Source organism: Martes martes (assembly GCF_963455335.1).
Source record: "Martes martes genome assembly, chromosome: 13".
In the NCBI taxonomy this organism is placed as follows: Eukaryota; Metazoa; Chordata; class Mammalia; order Carnivora; family Mustelidae; genus Martes; species Martes martes.
Window position 1 is genome coordinate 47,291,540 of NC_137901.1, and position 15,543 is coordinate 47,307,082.

At 43.3% G+C, this 15,543-nt stretch overlaps 1 protein-coding gene across 1 annotated transcript in view; it reads left to right on the forward strand.

The window, feature by feature from the left end:
* Nucleotides 1–5,094: 5,094 nt before the first annotated feature.
* The window catches only part of NPC1 (NPC intracellular cholesterol transporter 1), a 48,985-nt gene continuing 38,536 nt past the window's right edge, over nucleotides 5,095–15,543 (forward strand). The window contains exon 1 of the mRNA XM_080821258.1: nucleotides 5,095–5,247. Within this exon, the coding sequence (XP_080677384.1) occupies nucleotides 5,191–5,247 (57 nt within the window). The 5' untranslated portion in view covers nucleotides 5,095–5,190. The remainder of the gene's footprint in view (nucleotides 5,248–15,543) is intronic.

The following is a 15,543-nucleotide window of genomic DNA, read 5'->3' on the forward strand; positions in this document are numbered from 1 at the left end:
TGGAGCCAGTGCTAGCTGCTGGTCCTGGACCCTCCTTTTTTTTTTCTTAATTTTTCTTTTCTTTCTTTTTTTTTCTAAGGCAGTCCATCAGCATAAGTTACAATGTCTGTGAATGCCGCAGGAAGTTCTTTGACATTAGCTCCAAAAAGGGACCAACTTCTCCATCAGGCCCAGTAGACACAGTGCCTAGGGCCCCTGATACTTTTAAGTTCACACAGAAATGTTCTAATTTCTATTTCTTTTAAAATCAGAAGAAAAATAAGAATGTAATGATAGGAATATGTAATAATGAAGCCAGCCTGTATTATATTTGTCTTTATACCCTACAGTTGCAAAATGTGCTTTTTAAAAAACTAACATATAATGTATTATTTGCTCTAGGGGGCAAAATGTGCTTTTAAGTGGTTGTTTTGGAAGGAGGAAGGGGCACCCAAAAGCGAAGATGCCTACGACCCACAAAAGTCGTAATACAGTCCTAAGCAACAGGAGGGGTGCTATGGGCTGAATCGTGCTCCTCCACCCCCAGATTCATAAGTGTTTAAGCTGCCCAGTCTGTGGTATTTTGTTCTGGCAGCCTGAGCTAAAACAAAGGGAAAAGGTGAATAAAGTAAGCAAAGAAGGGCTGGGTCCATCAGCGTGGGCTCAGATATCCCCAGGTGAAGTCAGGTGCTTCTTGGTACACCAAAGGCCCAGCTCTGTCTTCATTTCCTGTTATTGAACTTCACTCTTCATATTAGAAACCAGGCAAATTCGTGACCTGTGCCATAGTTAGGTATTCTTTTTTCTTTGCCCACTTATATCATGGCCTATTTTGAAGTTTCCAAATCGGCAGGGGGACACAAATTTTTATATTGGAAGGATTCAAAGGCATTTTGTTGTAATAAAATTTTATTAACATTGGGGCACCTGGGTGGCTCAGTGGATTAAAGCTGCTGCCTTCGGCTCAGGTCGTGATCCCAGCGTCCTGGGATCGAGCCCCGCATCAGGCTCTCTGCTCAGCAGGGAGCCTGCTTCCTCCCTTCTCTCTCTGCCTGCCTCTATGCCTACTTGTGATCTGTCTGTCAAATAAATAAATAAAATCTTAAAAAAAATTTTATTAACATGAATATCCTGTTCAAAGTGCATGCCGAGTCTAGAAGATGAGGTGCAGTCGATGTTTAGTCCATGAGGTAACCCACAAGAGGGTTAAAGAACATGTTTTATGGAGGACAGTGTGATCATCTGGGTTGAATACACTAAGAGGTCAAGTGAGATGACAGCAACAGGGTTGTCATTAGACGAGGCAACATAAAAACCAATGATAACTTTAACGAAAACAGGTATCCCTGTGATCATCCAGGCTTTGTGGGGAAGAGTGGAGCTGGCCCCTTAACATTACTCCTTACAGCAAAATAATTCCAGATCAAGATTTCCATGGAATTATTAAAGGTCGAGAGGAAAATATGGAATAATTTCTTATGCTACAAACTAGTAAATAAGTAAAAGTATCTGCAACATATATACTAGGTAAACGGGTTAATTTTCTTAGTAAATAGAGAACTTTTACAAGTCAATATGAAAAAGAAAATAATAGAAAATAAAAAACAGACAAAGAGAAATCATTTATAAATGTACGAAGATTCCTTTTTTTTAAGATTTTATTTATTTATTTGACAGGCAGAGATCACAAGTAGGCAGACAGAGAGAGAGAGGTGGAAGCAGGCTCCCTGCTGAGCAGAGAGCCCAATGTGGGGCTCGATCCCAGGACCCCAGGACCCCAGGACCCCAGGACCATGACCTGAGCTGAAGGCAAAGGCTTTAACCCACTGGGCCACCCAGGCGCCCCAAGTGTACAAAGATTATTAATCTCACTTATAATTAATAAAATACAAATTAAAGCACCACCACTTTTAAAAATAAGAAATAAAATAAGTAGGGGTGCCTTCGGCTCAGGTCATGATCCCAGGGTCCTAGGATCCAGCCCCATGTCAGGCTCCCTGCTCAGCGGGAAGCCTGCTTCTCCGTTTCCCTCTGCTCCTCTTCCCAGCTCCTGCGCTTGAGCTCTCTTTCTTTGTCAAATAAATAAGTGAAATCTTTAAAAAATAAAATAAGTAAAATCACAATGCCATTTTTCACCAACAGAATGGCAAAGAAAAGGGTTGCCAAGGAGGTGGGCATCAGGCACTTCCACATGTTGTTAGCAAAGGAGGAAATTGCAATCTCTTTGGAGGGCGATTTAGCCAGAATGAAAATTGAACATTTCCTTTGAGTCAATGATAATTTTTCCCAACAGTCCTACATGTACACAATTGCAAGGATTTAGTCACAAGGATGTTCATTGCATTATTGTTTCCAGTAACCAAAGTGACAAACTAAATGTCCAAAAGGATATTGATTATGTAATAGATCAAAACTACTAACTTGAGTATTTCTAGACTTCCCCTTCCATCAGCAAGGTAAAGAGAATTTTGCTTGAGGTCAACTTTTCCATCTCTCTCCTTATGGTAAATGTTCAATAGCTTTTAGACTTTTGTGATACAGTATCACGAGGAAAGCAGTGGACACAGAAAGATGCAAAGCTTTGTGGAATCCAGACACGCTCAGGAATATGAGGAAACATATAGAAGAAGGTGAATTTTTTTTTTTTTTTGCAGTATTACTGGTGCCATACAAACCCTTCATATATACTAGAAATGCAATTTGAGACTTGAGTAATTCTGAAGTATTGCTGGTTGGTGAACTCTATTTTACTGACTTAGGTACTGCCCTGAGACTGCCCTCCATCACTCTGGCTTCAGGAATGTTATATACACATAATAAAATCCTACAGAGCTAGTAGAGGTAGTGAGGTGGAAAAAGCATATTGTTAAATGTGGGAAAAAAAAACAAGCTTCAAACTGTATATGGTATGTCCCACTTATTTTAAAAGTCCATATATTATATTCACATATATGCTTTCAGATGCAGAGTCTTCCAAAGATGTTTCTGTATATGTATAAAGATGTGTGTCTAATAATTTCATTTTCCCTCTTATTTTCTCCATTACTATTATGCAGTCAACATTCAATGGTGTTTATAATGATAGCAGTATTAAATATTACATAAACTAACAAAAAGTCTCTTCTAGGATCTCAATCGTGTTAAAACAATTTTTACAGAAAGAAAAAATACACCACAGTGTAACTGATTATCCATGATGGAATTATAAAGGGTTTTTTATTGTCCCTAAACTTTTGTGTATTTTCAAAGTTTCTACTATAAGTACGAATTACTTTATCAACAACAAAGAAAAACAAAACACATTTCTCTTAGAAATATGATAGTTTATTTTAAAATATTTCCTAGGTGGGTATTTTTGAAGTCATGCAAAAGAACTAGAAAAAAAATGGCTAAAGGTCTTTTTGTTATGGTTTTGGTGAATAGTGAACATAATGTGTGAGGCCTCAAATTTCTGCCTATCCCAGAAATGTCTCATATTTCCTTTACTCAAGTAAATTATTTAGTGAAGACTTTTTTTTTTTCTTTTTTCCGTTAGGACTTGGCTAAATTTGGAAGGGTAACTAATCCTCCAGAATCCCAGGAATCCATTCGAGCAGTTAAGTTTAGAATTTGAGTGTGCATTGGAACCACCTGGAGGGCTTGTTAAAACTCAAAGAGCTGGCTCATTCCGGGGTTTCTGATTCAGTGGGTCGAGACAGTTCTAACAAATTCCCAGGTGATGCGCATACTGCTGCTCAGTGACAACAGTTTGAGTCCCTGCAGAACTCACTACTTCATCTCAAATGAATCACCTGGGGCGAGAGAGCACACAGTTGGCGGAGTGCCAGGAAGCCCTCACTTAGGATCTGGGATTGAAGGTCTGGAGGAAATCCCTATCGTCTCAACGCCCAGCCAGCCTGGTGGACATCCCAGGGCCGAGGAGGTGAGGAGGCAAGACAGTACGGAAAGCAGACGCGTGGTAAGCGACGCTGGAACTATCACCTGCATCGCGGTCCCACCTAGGACTGGGTTTGATCATTGTTACAGATGGATATTTAGTCTTTTCATTGTAAACCGGCTTCCACGTTGGGAAAAGAGATCCTTACTTACATTTCCTTAACTTCAGAATGATGATGACTGAGGCTTTTGATCGACCTCAATAATGGAAATCTGAGGGAAAGTGTTACTAGAAAAGCATATAATAAAAAATAAGCGTGAGAGCAAAACAGATAATATGTGCAAGTCTCAAAAATGAAGACGCTTCTTTGTCTTTGTGTTACCCGACTTCACCTGGAAATTAAGAACGGACTCTGGTCCCACCTCTGGGTCAACCTTGCGGGCAGATGGGGGGGTTTCGTTTGGGGTGAGGGTCTTCTCCCGCCGACTGGTCCAAAGCCACGCTACGCGCAGCTCCGCCAGCGGGTGGCGCAGTTCCAGCACTTTTGCAAGCGTCGCCCGCGAGGTCACTCAGCGGAGATTGGTTGGCTCGGGAGCACCGCCCACCAACGCGCTCCGCCCCTCGCGCTCCGCCCCTCGCGCTCCGGGGTAAGCACACGGTCAGGCCACCGCCCGCCACCGCCGGGGGCGTAACTGAAGCCCGGGCACGGATTCCTTTTTGGTGGCTGAGTCTGGGGCGGAGAAGTCGCTCGGAGTGCTAACCCGGGCCGAAATCAATACCTACTCCGCTGAGGAGTGGGATCGGAATTGGGAAAACAATCTCCAAGCGCTCCCATTTGCTAAAAACCCTCTCGCCCACCGTCCCCAGTCCGGGAAAGACAAAAAAGGGGAAAAAGAGTTAAAACATCAAAGCCACACACTTTCGGCACAGCTCCAGCAATATCCTCCCCAGCCGGATTCCAGAAGTTCGGCTGCCCCAGTCTGGGATCCCTACCGTAAGTCGCACCCCCAATACCGCAGGGCAGCGAAACGTAGAGCCGACCCTGCAGAGGAAGCCCCGCCAAAGAGGCGCTGCCCAGTCAGGCCCCGCCCCCGCCCCACCTTCCCCGGGTCGGCCCCGCCCCAGAACGGGTCCCGGGCGTCCCGTCAGCGGCACCGCCCAGAAAGGGGAGGAGCCGACGACGCCTTCCTCTTTCCTGCCCTACGCCCGCAGCCCGCCGCCGGCGTCTGCTCCCTCCCTAGGCTGGCACGGCGTTCTGAGGCAAGCCCTGCGTGCCAAGCCGGGGCGAGCCCAGCCGAGTCCCGCCGCTGTCCGCAGCCCGGCACCGCGGCAGCATGACCGCGCGCGGCCCAGCGCTCGGCCTCCTCCTGCTGCTGCTCTGTCCCGCGCAGGTGAGCGGACGTCCGCGACCCGCGAGGGCTCTGGGGGGACGAGGCGGGGGAGTGAGGCGGCGAGGGCCGGCGCGCGTCCAGCTGGTCGTGGGGAAGTTGGTTCAGCGTTGGAGCCCCTGGCGCACCCCCACCCACCCCCTCCCCGCTCAGGATTCTTTCCCTGGCCGCGGACTCCTCTCTGGTCTGGAAGAGGGGGCAACTGGAAGCAGCTTGCTTGATCTCTTGAGCTCATTCCAGCTGCGGTCACCTAATTTCTGGATTTAGGATGTGCAATCACGGGGAAGGACGAAAGCGGGTAGAGAGGAGGAGGGATCCTATTTATTTAACCTGCCTGTAAAAAAAAAAAAAAAAAAAAATCCGGCTACATGCCCACGAACTCTTTCTGAATTTTTTTAGAATATTCTACCACTTTATTTCCCCCTCTTCTCTCCTGGATATGGTGGGGTGGGGGTGGGAGAGTAAAGGAGGGAAACAAATTGCCAAGTGCCAAATTGAAACAGTCCTAAGTAACTCAGCTTGGTTTTATTGACAGCGCGAGTTACTTGTCATTAACTCTCTTTTACAATTTAGAAACTGAGACCCAGCAGAGGGTAATTGAGTTTCTCCTTGTCACAGTATTAGCTAGCTACAGAATGGGGCGTAGAGCTCAGTGGCCTGACTCCCTGGGTCAGCTTTTCCTTGGTTCAAGTAGCCTAGGGCATGAATGCCTCACTGCTGTTTATTGTTATTACATAAGTTTCAGGTGCACAGCTTTGTAATTTAACATCTGTGTACACTACAAAGTTATCACAGTCTACTTACTATTCATCAACATACAGTTGACCCTTCACCCATTTTGCCCATTCCCCAACCCCCTTCCCCTCTAGTCTGTTACTGGATCTGTGAGTTTGGTTTGGTTTGGTTTGTTAGATTCCACATTATCAGTGAAATCAGCTGTATTTGTCTTTCTCTGACTTATTTTACTTAGCACAATCCCCTCAAGGTCCATCCCTGTTGTTGCAAATAGCAAGATCTCATTCTTTTTTTAATAGCTGATTGGTATTCCATTAGTATAAATATATCACATCTTTATTCATTCATCTGTCAGTGGACGTTTAGGTTGTTTACGTACCTTGATTATTGTGAATAATGCTGCTGTGAATGTAGGGGTGCATATATCTTTTCAAATTAGTGTTTTCATTTTCTTCGTGTAACTGTTCAGGGGTAGAATATCTAGGTCATAAGGTATTTCTATTCTTAATTTTTTGAGGAATCACATAGTCTTTTCCACAATTGGTTGTACCAATTTACAGTCCCACCAACAGTATACAAGTGCTTCCCTTTCTCCACACCCTCACCAACTCTCGTCATTTCTTGTCTCTTTGATAATATCCATTGTAACAGGTGCAGGGTGATCCCTCATTGTGATTTTGATTTGCATTTCCCTAATAGTGATCTTGAGCATGAGCATCTTTTCACGTAGCTATTGTATGTCTTGTGTGCTATCTGTATGTCTTTTTTTTTTAAGATTTTATTTATTTATTTGACAGAGATCACAAGTAGGCAGAGAGGCAGGCAGAAAGAGGCGGAAGCAGGCTCCCTGCTGAGCAGAGAGCCCGATGCTGGGCTCGATCCCAGGACCCTGAGATCATGACCTGAGCCGAAGGCAGATGCTTAACCCACTGAGCCACCCAGGCGCCCCTATCTGTATGTCTTTGAGGAAATGTCTGTTCAGATCTTCTGCCCATTTTTTAATTGGGTTGTTTTTTTGTTGGTGATGTTGAGTTGTATGGTTCTTTATATATTTTTGGATATCAACCCTTTACCAGGTATATGGGTTGCAAATATGTTCTATTCAGTAGGTTGCCTTTTCATTTTGATACTAGTTTTCTTTGCCGTGCAGAAGCTTTTTAGTTTGGTGTAGTCACACTTCTTTCTTTCTTTATTTTTTTCATTTCTCTTATTTTTGGAGTCAGTTCCACTAAGACTGATGTCCAGAAGATTAACACCTGTTTTCTTCTAGGAATTTTATGGTTTCAGGTCTTCTAGTCAAGTCTTTAGTACATTTTGAAATAATTTTTGTGAATGGTGTAAGAGAGTCGTCCAGTTTGCCCAATATGTTATTGAAAAGACTGTCCTTTCTCTATCGTATGTTCTTGGCTCATTTGTTGTAGATTAATTGTCCATACCTGGGTGGGTTTATTTCTGGGCTCTCAATTCTATTCCATTGATCTGTGTATCTTTTCTTATACCAATACTGTGCTACTCTGATTACTATAACTTTGTAACATAGTTTGCAATGAGGGAGTGTGAGATCTCCTGCCTTGTTCTTCTAAGATTGCTTTGGCTTTTGTGGTTCCACATAAATTTTAGAATTGTTTGTTCCTGTTTTCTGAAGTGTGCCTTTGGAATTTTGATAGGCATTTCACTGAATCTGTAGATTGCTTTAGGTGATATGGACATTTTAACAGTATTCTTCCAATTCATGAGCACAGAATTGTCTTTCCATTTCTTTGTGTCTTCTTCAGTTTCTTACATCAGTGTCTTACAGTTTTCACCTTGTTGCTTAAATTTATTCCAGATGTTTTTTTCTTTTTGATGTAATTAGAAATGGAATTATTTTCTTAATTTCTCTTTATGATGCTTCATTGTTGGTTTTGTGTACTGATTTTGTATCCTGCAATGTTCCTGAATTCATGTATCATATCATCTGCAAATTGTGACAGTTTAACTCTTCCTTTCTGATTTGGATGCCTTTATTTATTTTGTCTAATTGCCATGCTAGGACTTCCAATACTGTGTTGAACAAAAGGGACAAGAATAGGCATCCTGTTCTCCGATGAAGAATTTTCAGCTTTTCCCCATTGAGTATGATCTTAGCTGTAGGATTGTCATGATGGCCTTTATTACATTGAGGTGTGTTCCTTCTATATCCACTTTGTTGAGATTATCCATCATAAGTGAATGTTGAATTTTGTCAACTGCTTTTTCTGCATTTATCAAGATGATCATATAATTTTTATCTGTCATCTTTTTGATGTGATGTATCACACTGATTGACATACAGATGTTAAACCATCCTTGAATGCATAGGATCAGTCCCACTTGATCATGGTATGTGATCCTTTTAATGTATTATTGGATTTGGTGTGGTAATATTTGGTTGTGGATTTTTGCATCTGTGTTCATAAAGGATACTGGACTGTAATTTTTTTTTAATAACACCCTGGTCTGGTTTTGGTACAAAGGTAATGCTGGCTTCATAAAATGTGTTTGGAAACTTTTCCACCTCTTCAATTTTTTGGAAAACTTTGAATGTAGGTATTAAACCTTTTAATATTTGGTGGAATTTGCCAGTGAAGCCTCCTGGTTGGTCCCTGAACTTTTGTTTGTTGGGCAATTTTTTGATTACTGTTTCAGTCTCCTTGCTAGTAATCAGTCTGTTCATATTTCCTATTTCTTCATCATTCAGTCTTGCAAGGTTGTGTGTTTCTAGGAATTCATCTATTTCTTCTAGGTTGTCTAGTTTGTTGGTTTGTAATTTTTTCATAGTAGTCTCCTATGATCCTTTATATTTCTGTGATATTAGTTGTCACTTCTCTTCATTTTTTATTTTGAGCCCTCTCTCTTTTTCCCTAATCACAGACTGAAAGTGAAGAGATGGAAAAAAACATTCCATACAAATGGAAATGGAAAGAATATTGAAGTAGCTATACTCATATCAGACAAAATAGACTTTAGAATAAAGATTGTAATAAGAGACAAAGGAAGGCATTCATTACGTAATGATAAAGAGGTCCATCCAGCAAGAAGATACAACATTTATAAAGATACGTGCACCCAACATTGGAGCACCAAAATATATAAAACACATATTAGCAGACCTAAAGGGAGAAATTGGAAGCAATACTAGTAGGAGAATTTAATAGCCCACTTTCATCAATGGATGGAAAATCAATAAGGAAACATCAGCGTTAAAAGACGCAATAGACCGGGGGACTTAATGGATATCGACAGCACTCCCTCTAAAAGCAGCAGAATACACATTCTTCTTTAGTGTACATGGAACATTCTATAGGATCAATCACGTGTCGGGTCACAAAACAAGTCTCAATAAATTCAAGAAGGTTGAAATCCTACCAAGCATCTTTTCTGACCACTTTAGTATGAAACTACAAATTAATTACAAGAGGAAACCCCACAAAAATGATTAAACTACATTAAACTACAAACTGATCAACCAATGCGTCATTGAAGAAAATCAAAGGAGAAATTAAAAAATACCTAGAGACAAATTAAAACAGAAATATGACCTACTAATATATATGAGATGCAGCAAAAGCAGTTCTTAGAGCAAAGTTCATAGCAATACAGCCTACTTCAAGGGAGAAGAAAAATCTCAAATAATGTAACTAACTTTACACTGAAAGGAACTAGAAAAAGAAAAAACAAGGCCCCAAATTAGTAGAAGGAAGGGAATAATAAAGATCAGAGCAGAGATAAGCAAATTAGAGAAAACTGAAAAGAAAAAGGATCAATGAAATTAAGAGCTGGCTCTTTGTACAGAGAAAATTGACAAGCTGCATTTACTGCTCTTTCTGCTTCTGCAGTTTTCTCTTTTAAAACCAGAGTTGGGGGATAAAGTCTAAGGATACAGCACTGATTAAACCAGATGAGGACGCAGGAGTGGCGCTCGGATCCTGTCCTTGTGCCCACTTGTGTACATGTCAGTAAGGAGGAGGTAGTAAATCAGAGGGGAAAGCAGATTCGGGGCTTTCCCTGGATTAGGAAAACCTCTCCTTAAATTTCTGGGTAGTTCTTAGAAGCAGGTAAGTTTTGCTGACCCAGTAAGGGTCCAGGAGCCAAGAGAAGAGCTGTGGCTCCCTCCTCTCTGTATGTAGAGGGGATCCCCAACTGTGTGGGCTTGTGGGAGAGCACACCTCGGTGCCTGTTTGGGAGGGGAGGCAGAGGAGCAGGGGGGGGGTTTGGAATGGGGTCAGTGGGTAGATGACTCACTAGCTCTTGCTGTGGGCCTGTTATTCTGTCAAGCCTCAGGGTTTTGTTTTTGTTTTGAAGACTGACAATACCATGTAGGATTATTGGGGTTATTAGGTAACATGATATATGGAGAGACCTTATCACTGCAGTAAAAACTCAAGAAACAGGAACAATTCTGTGCCTTAAAGAAAATAGCTCTTCGGTTTGCCTCGAGTTTTAGGTCAGGATCTGGTAGACGGGCTTTACACTGGTAAGTAGCTTTAACGCGCCTCTGAAATCCTTCACCTCAAGATAATATCTGAGACTGATGGCCAATGAGTGCCTCTCCTCCTAGGGCTTTTTAGATAGGTCAGAGGTTCATCATGAGTCTCTTGCAAAATGCCTGGGAAGGTCAGTAAATCTTAACTGGAAATATACCTTTGTTATATTACAAATTAACTCCCTTGCATGGGCAGAGGCTCCCAGTACCCCTGAACAGATTGGGAGGTGGCGGGGGCGGGTGGTCTGCTTTTAGAATTCTTACAGGGACAGCACCTTGTCTGAGGTGAGCCTGGGGCACTCAGGAAGTTCTGTCACAGAATTAACAGACCTAACTGTCCTTTGTAAGGTCTGATAGACATTTGGGGGGGATTTTTGCCTTTCTTAATTTTTAGTTCTTACAGATGATGAAAGAACATGAAACTGCATGGTTTGTAAACCTTCTGGTCACCCAAATAATGTGTGTGGTTTTGAGAAATTGTGTGTCTGTCTCCTGTCTGTCATTTTTACAGGGGTTTTCTTGAGGAACTTGGAACACAGGGAGGTATGGGTAGGAATTAAGCCATTAAAATGATTTTTCCTGAAGAGATCAGCAGTGGTTTAATCTCTTGACCCGAGAGCATTGAAGAAAACCTACATTCACCCCAATTTCAGATGGTTACTTTTTCCCAGTCTCTCCTACCCCTTGACTGATGGCTGTGCTCAGATATCTCATTAACATAAGTAACCAAGGGAAAATGAGGTTTTTATTTTAGCGAGTGGGCAGAAAGAAAACGACTTGCTGAATGGGTCTTTGTATTGCTTCAGTGTTTGTCATATTACCCAGAACAAAGAATCTCTCTGGTGTGAAGACAGTATGATCTCTCTTTCCTGGGTAACCCTTCCCCACCCTCCACTCCTCCCCAAAGGGAGGCTTTTCAGGGTGTTTTAAGGAGGACACATTATCTACTGCGGAAGCCAGGGGTTAGACCATCTCTAATCTGATCGTGGGTGCCCCTTTCTGCCCTGTCACCTGTAGTTCTGTGAAGGGCATCAGCTCTCCAGCCAAATAAACTACTTGCTGTTGAAATCCTGCCTGTCTTCCAAGGCCCAGTTCAAATGCTGCATTATCCGTGAGATTTGTTATCCTGTCCCCCAGCTAGAAGACCTTCTCTCTGAGGCTCTCAATCTGTGTTTCCACTGCAGCAGCAGCCTTTACCTGGGTGTGGGTCTGGACTTTTCCTCTCGCCAAGAGTGATCTTGGGCAAGCCAGCGATCCTCTAGAGCCTCTGTCTTCTTCCTGCATAAAATCGGGTTAACATCTATGCCTACTTCTTACGGTTCTCATGGAAAGAGAGCAAAATATTGCTTGCATTGAAGTAGTAGATTGTAGGCTCCTTGAGAGCAAGAACTGTATTTTACCATTTCTAGTATGGCCAAGAGTCTCTTTTCTGAGTCACCGGGTCATTGGGCCTTCGTGGGTTTAGGTGTAGGGATAAGATAGAAGGATTCAGAAGTGGTAGAAACCAGAAGTGCATTGCTTTCTGGGTGATAATCAGTAATCAACTGTGGCCCAACAAAATTTTCTTTGCTTGGACTATGCCTCTTATTTTCAGTGTTTGGAATATTTGCTTTGGCAAGAAAACTGAGGGGAAAAAAAGAAGAAAAACTGTTTCTCACTTGTTTTGTGTTTTATATTTGACCCAAACCTGTTTCTCATGCAAATATGCTATTGGGGGACTTGAGAGGGGAGTTTTAAAATTTGTTCTTTATCTTATTATTGTCCCTTCGGCCAGAGGAACTCAAAGTTCCTGTCATTCACTAGTTTAATAAATGTAAAGTGGTTGCTATGGGCACAGTGTAGATACAAAAGTAGACCCTGTACGGAAGGCAGTCCATAAACTGTGTAAATGTTAGTAGCCTCTGTCCTTGGCTTGTTCACAGTTGACTGGAAGAAGGGGGGGATACATAAAATTACAATATGATGCAAAATGTAGTCTAACAAAGGGAAGAACAAAATGTTATGGGCAGTCAGTTTTTGAACTGACCTTTGAAGAGTGAATTAATGCTTAACCAGGTAGACAAGAGGGAAACTGGAGAAAATAGGGGGGAGTTATCTAGTTGTTACGAAAAACCAATCAGTTTGGTATGTAAGTTAACTCAAAACTTTTTCAAAGCAATGTTCTAGATTGCAAGAAACTAAAAAAAGAGTTACCTAATTTGTGTGTAGTACTCCATTGCGAGGACACATCTGGTCTCGTTTTAACATCACAGGACCCCTCTAAAACACATGGGATGCTGTTTTTCCTGTTTTGCAGGAAATTACAGATACTAAGGATCAAGTGATGTCCCAAAGTCACATAGCCAGTAAATGGCGGACTAAGGGCTTGAACCACAGTCTTCTGACTTGCCTTCTAAATGTATTCAAAATCTTGCTACCAGATTCTCCATGTTTAGCAGGCAAAATTGAATGAGTGTTCAGCAGCTGTTCCAGATGGCCAATAGGGCATCTCCTTCAGGGCTTGCTTCTAGCTCCATTCTGGCTTCTCCAAAAGCCACTGATTAATCAGGGATCGATTTATCCTGCTGGCCTGTCCCTTTGTTCACCTGCCACACTGAGTGAACATTCCATAGGAAAAGACCTGTGGATGATATACACTCCCATCTACCTTCATGGTTTTGTTTTAGTTTGTGACTTTGGTACAAAGGCTCAGAAATGTCTAATACCAGCTAGTAGTATGACCTTGGGCAAGTCCCTTCAACTGCAAGCTGGAGGGCTGATTTGAAAGTGAAGATGAGCTGAGTCTATCTAACTAAAAAATGTATGAAGGAAACACCCATTTATAAGTATGCCTTGTGCTCTCACAGAGTATCCTTTGTTGTGTGGATCTGTTCACCCCAGGTTAGCTGTGAAACAGAAATCCAGAGATTTCCATCAACGGAAGTCATACCAGACCAGCCTCTACCCCAGATGTGCTGCCATATTTGTTTAGTCTGCCTCCCTGACTCCAGGGAAATGGCAGGCAGCTTAATCTCTGGGTAGGATGCTCGGTGTCTCTCCCTCCATCCCATCCTGCTTTGTCCTGACCGGCCAGGCCAGCTTCTCTGCTCCCTTCATAGGCGTCTCTCTACCCCTGACCTGACCCACCTTGCTGGCACTGGAGCTGGTGTGGCTCCAGGTTCTGCTGTGAACTCTGCCTATCCAGGACAGTGGCAGAGGGGATAGGACCCGGGCCCGCACTCTGCCTGCCGAGCGCGAGTGGTGGCCAGCGCAGGCCTCGAACTGAGGATGCTCAGCAGTAACCAACGTGACTTGACCGCTGCCTAGAGTCGTTCATAGGAAGATGTAAATGGTAGCCGTTATTCCTACAGGTGAACACGTTTGTTCCCAGAGGGACGCTCTGTATGACACTCTGAGGTGACATCTGTACAGACGGAGCTGGAGCAGCTGGGGAGTGGGGCCCGGGGACAGGATAGAGAATGTTTAATTTACTTGGCCTTCAAAATCTTCATTCTCTTTACTGCTTTTGTCACTTAGGAGCCACGTGACCTCGGAGAGCCCTCCCTGAGCCTCCGTTTCCTTACCTGTAAAATGCTGCCCTACTATACTAGAGGGTATCTGAGAAGTAGGCCAGGCGGGAAGGAAGGAATCACCTTACTTTGTGTCTAGCACGGCCGATGTTCATGAAGTGTTTTCTGATGAGTTCGTTAGTCCTTGAGGTTTACTGTGGCCACCAGGAGTGCTGGACTCTGCTGCTGGTGTCCACACCCTCTCCCCATGATCCGTGTGCTTCTGTAGAGCTCCCCATCAGGGTCTGTTTAGCTGTTGCTGTAGTGGCTGACATGTAGCAGAAGGGACTTTTTTTTTTTTTTTTTTAACTTGCTGAACCCCTGTTATTACTGCAAGAAACTTCCCTGGCCAGTCGTGTACCCGATGGCTAAGCTCCGGAGCATGTTGTGAAATAGTCATCTGACCTGACCTTTGCAAGCAAACTCACTCTAGCCGTGTAACTCCTGAATTCGGGTAGAGAGCCAGAACAAGCAGTGGTTCTCATTTCTGAACTGCTTACGTCATCTGTTTGAACTCCTTCAGCTCCTGGAGAGATTTGACGGTTCCTGCATCGGGAAGCGCAGGGGCAGGTACTGCAGAGAGTTTCTGAGGAGATACAGCAGCCGGGTTCCATGCCTGATGATTCTGCCGTCTTCCTAGGGAGTCCACACAATAGCCAGAAACTGCCCTTGGAACCTCTCTCCCCACATACCGGACGTTGTGATTCTCGTGAATTCTGCTTCATCCCATGGCAGGAGCCCACACGTTCAGCCTGGCTAGAGCCTGTCGTTGTGAATAAAGTTTGCTCCCTGCCTCCTACACCCATCACGTGCCTGGCGTCTGTGCTTGCTTTTGAACTACAACAGGCTAGTTGAGTATCCTCCGCAAAGACCTTACGGCCCATAAGCCTACTATATTTCCTGTTTGGCCCTCTACAAGAAAGAGCCAGATTGAAGATTGAATATGGTGGGGCAGTTGGGTTGAGCCGAAAGCCAGCCTGTGCAGGGTTGTTGAGGCTTATTTGTGAAAAAGCTGTTTCAAAGTGATGGCACTTGTCTGTCTCTACCGGTTACCTGCTGGGAGGAATTAAAAGCCTACAAGACCCAGATCTAATACAGTAGCATTGGTTGTATCTGAGAAGGGGGTGGTTACTTGGCATATACCTGTGATGGTTGCAGATTTGTGATGAGTGGGTATGGAGTCCATAAGGAGAGGAGGACATAAATCCCACAGTTGTTTATTTTATTTTATTTTTTTAAAGATTTTATTTATTTATTTGACAGACGGAGATCACAATTAGGCAGAGAGGCAGGCAGAGAGAGAGGAGAAAGCAGGCTCTCCATGGAGCAGAGAGCCTGATGTGGGGCTAGATCCCAGGACCCTGGGATCATGACCCGAGCCGAAGGCAGAGGCCTTAACCCACTGAGCCACCCAGGCACCCCCCACAGTTGTTTATTTTTAACATTTTAGGGATCAGTAAAATTTTAAAACGCTCCAATAAGATGGTTCTTGTGGTTATAAATAGCTCTGTG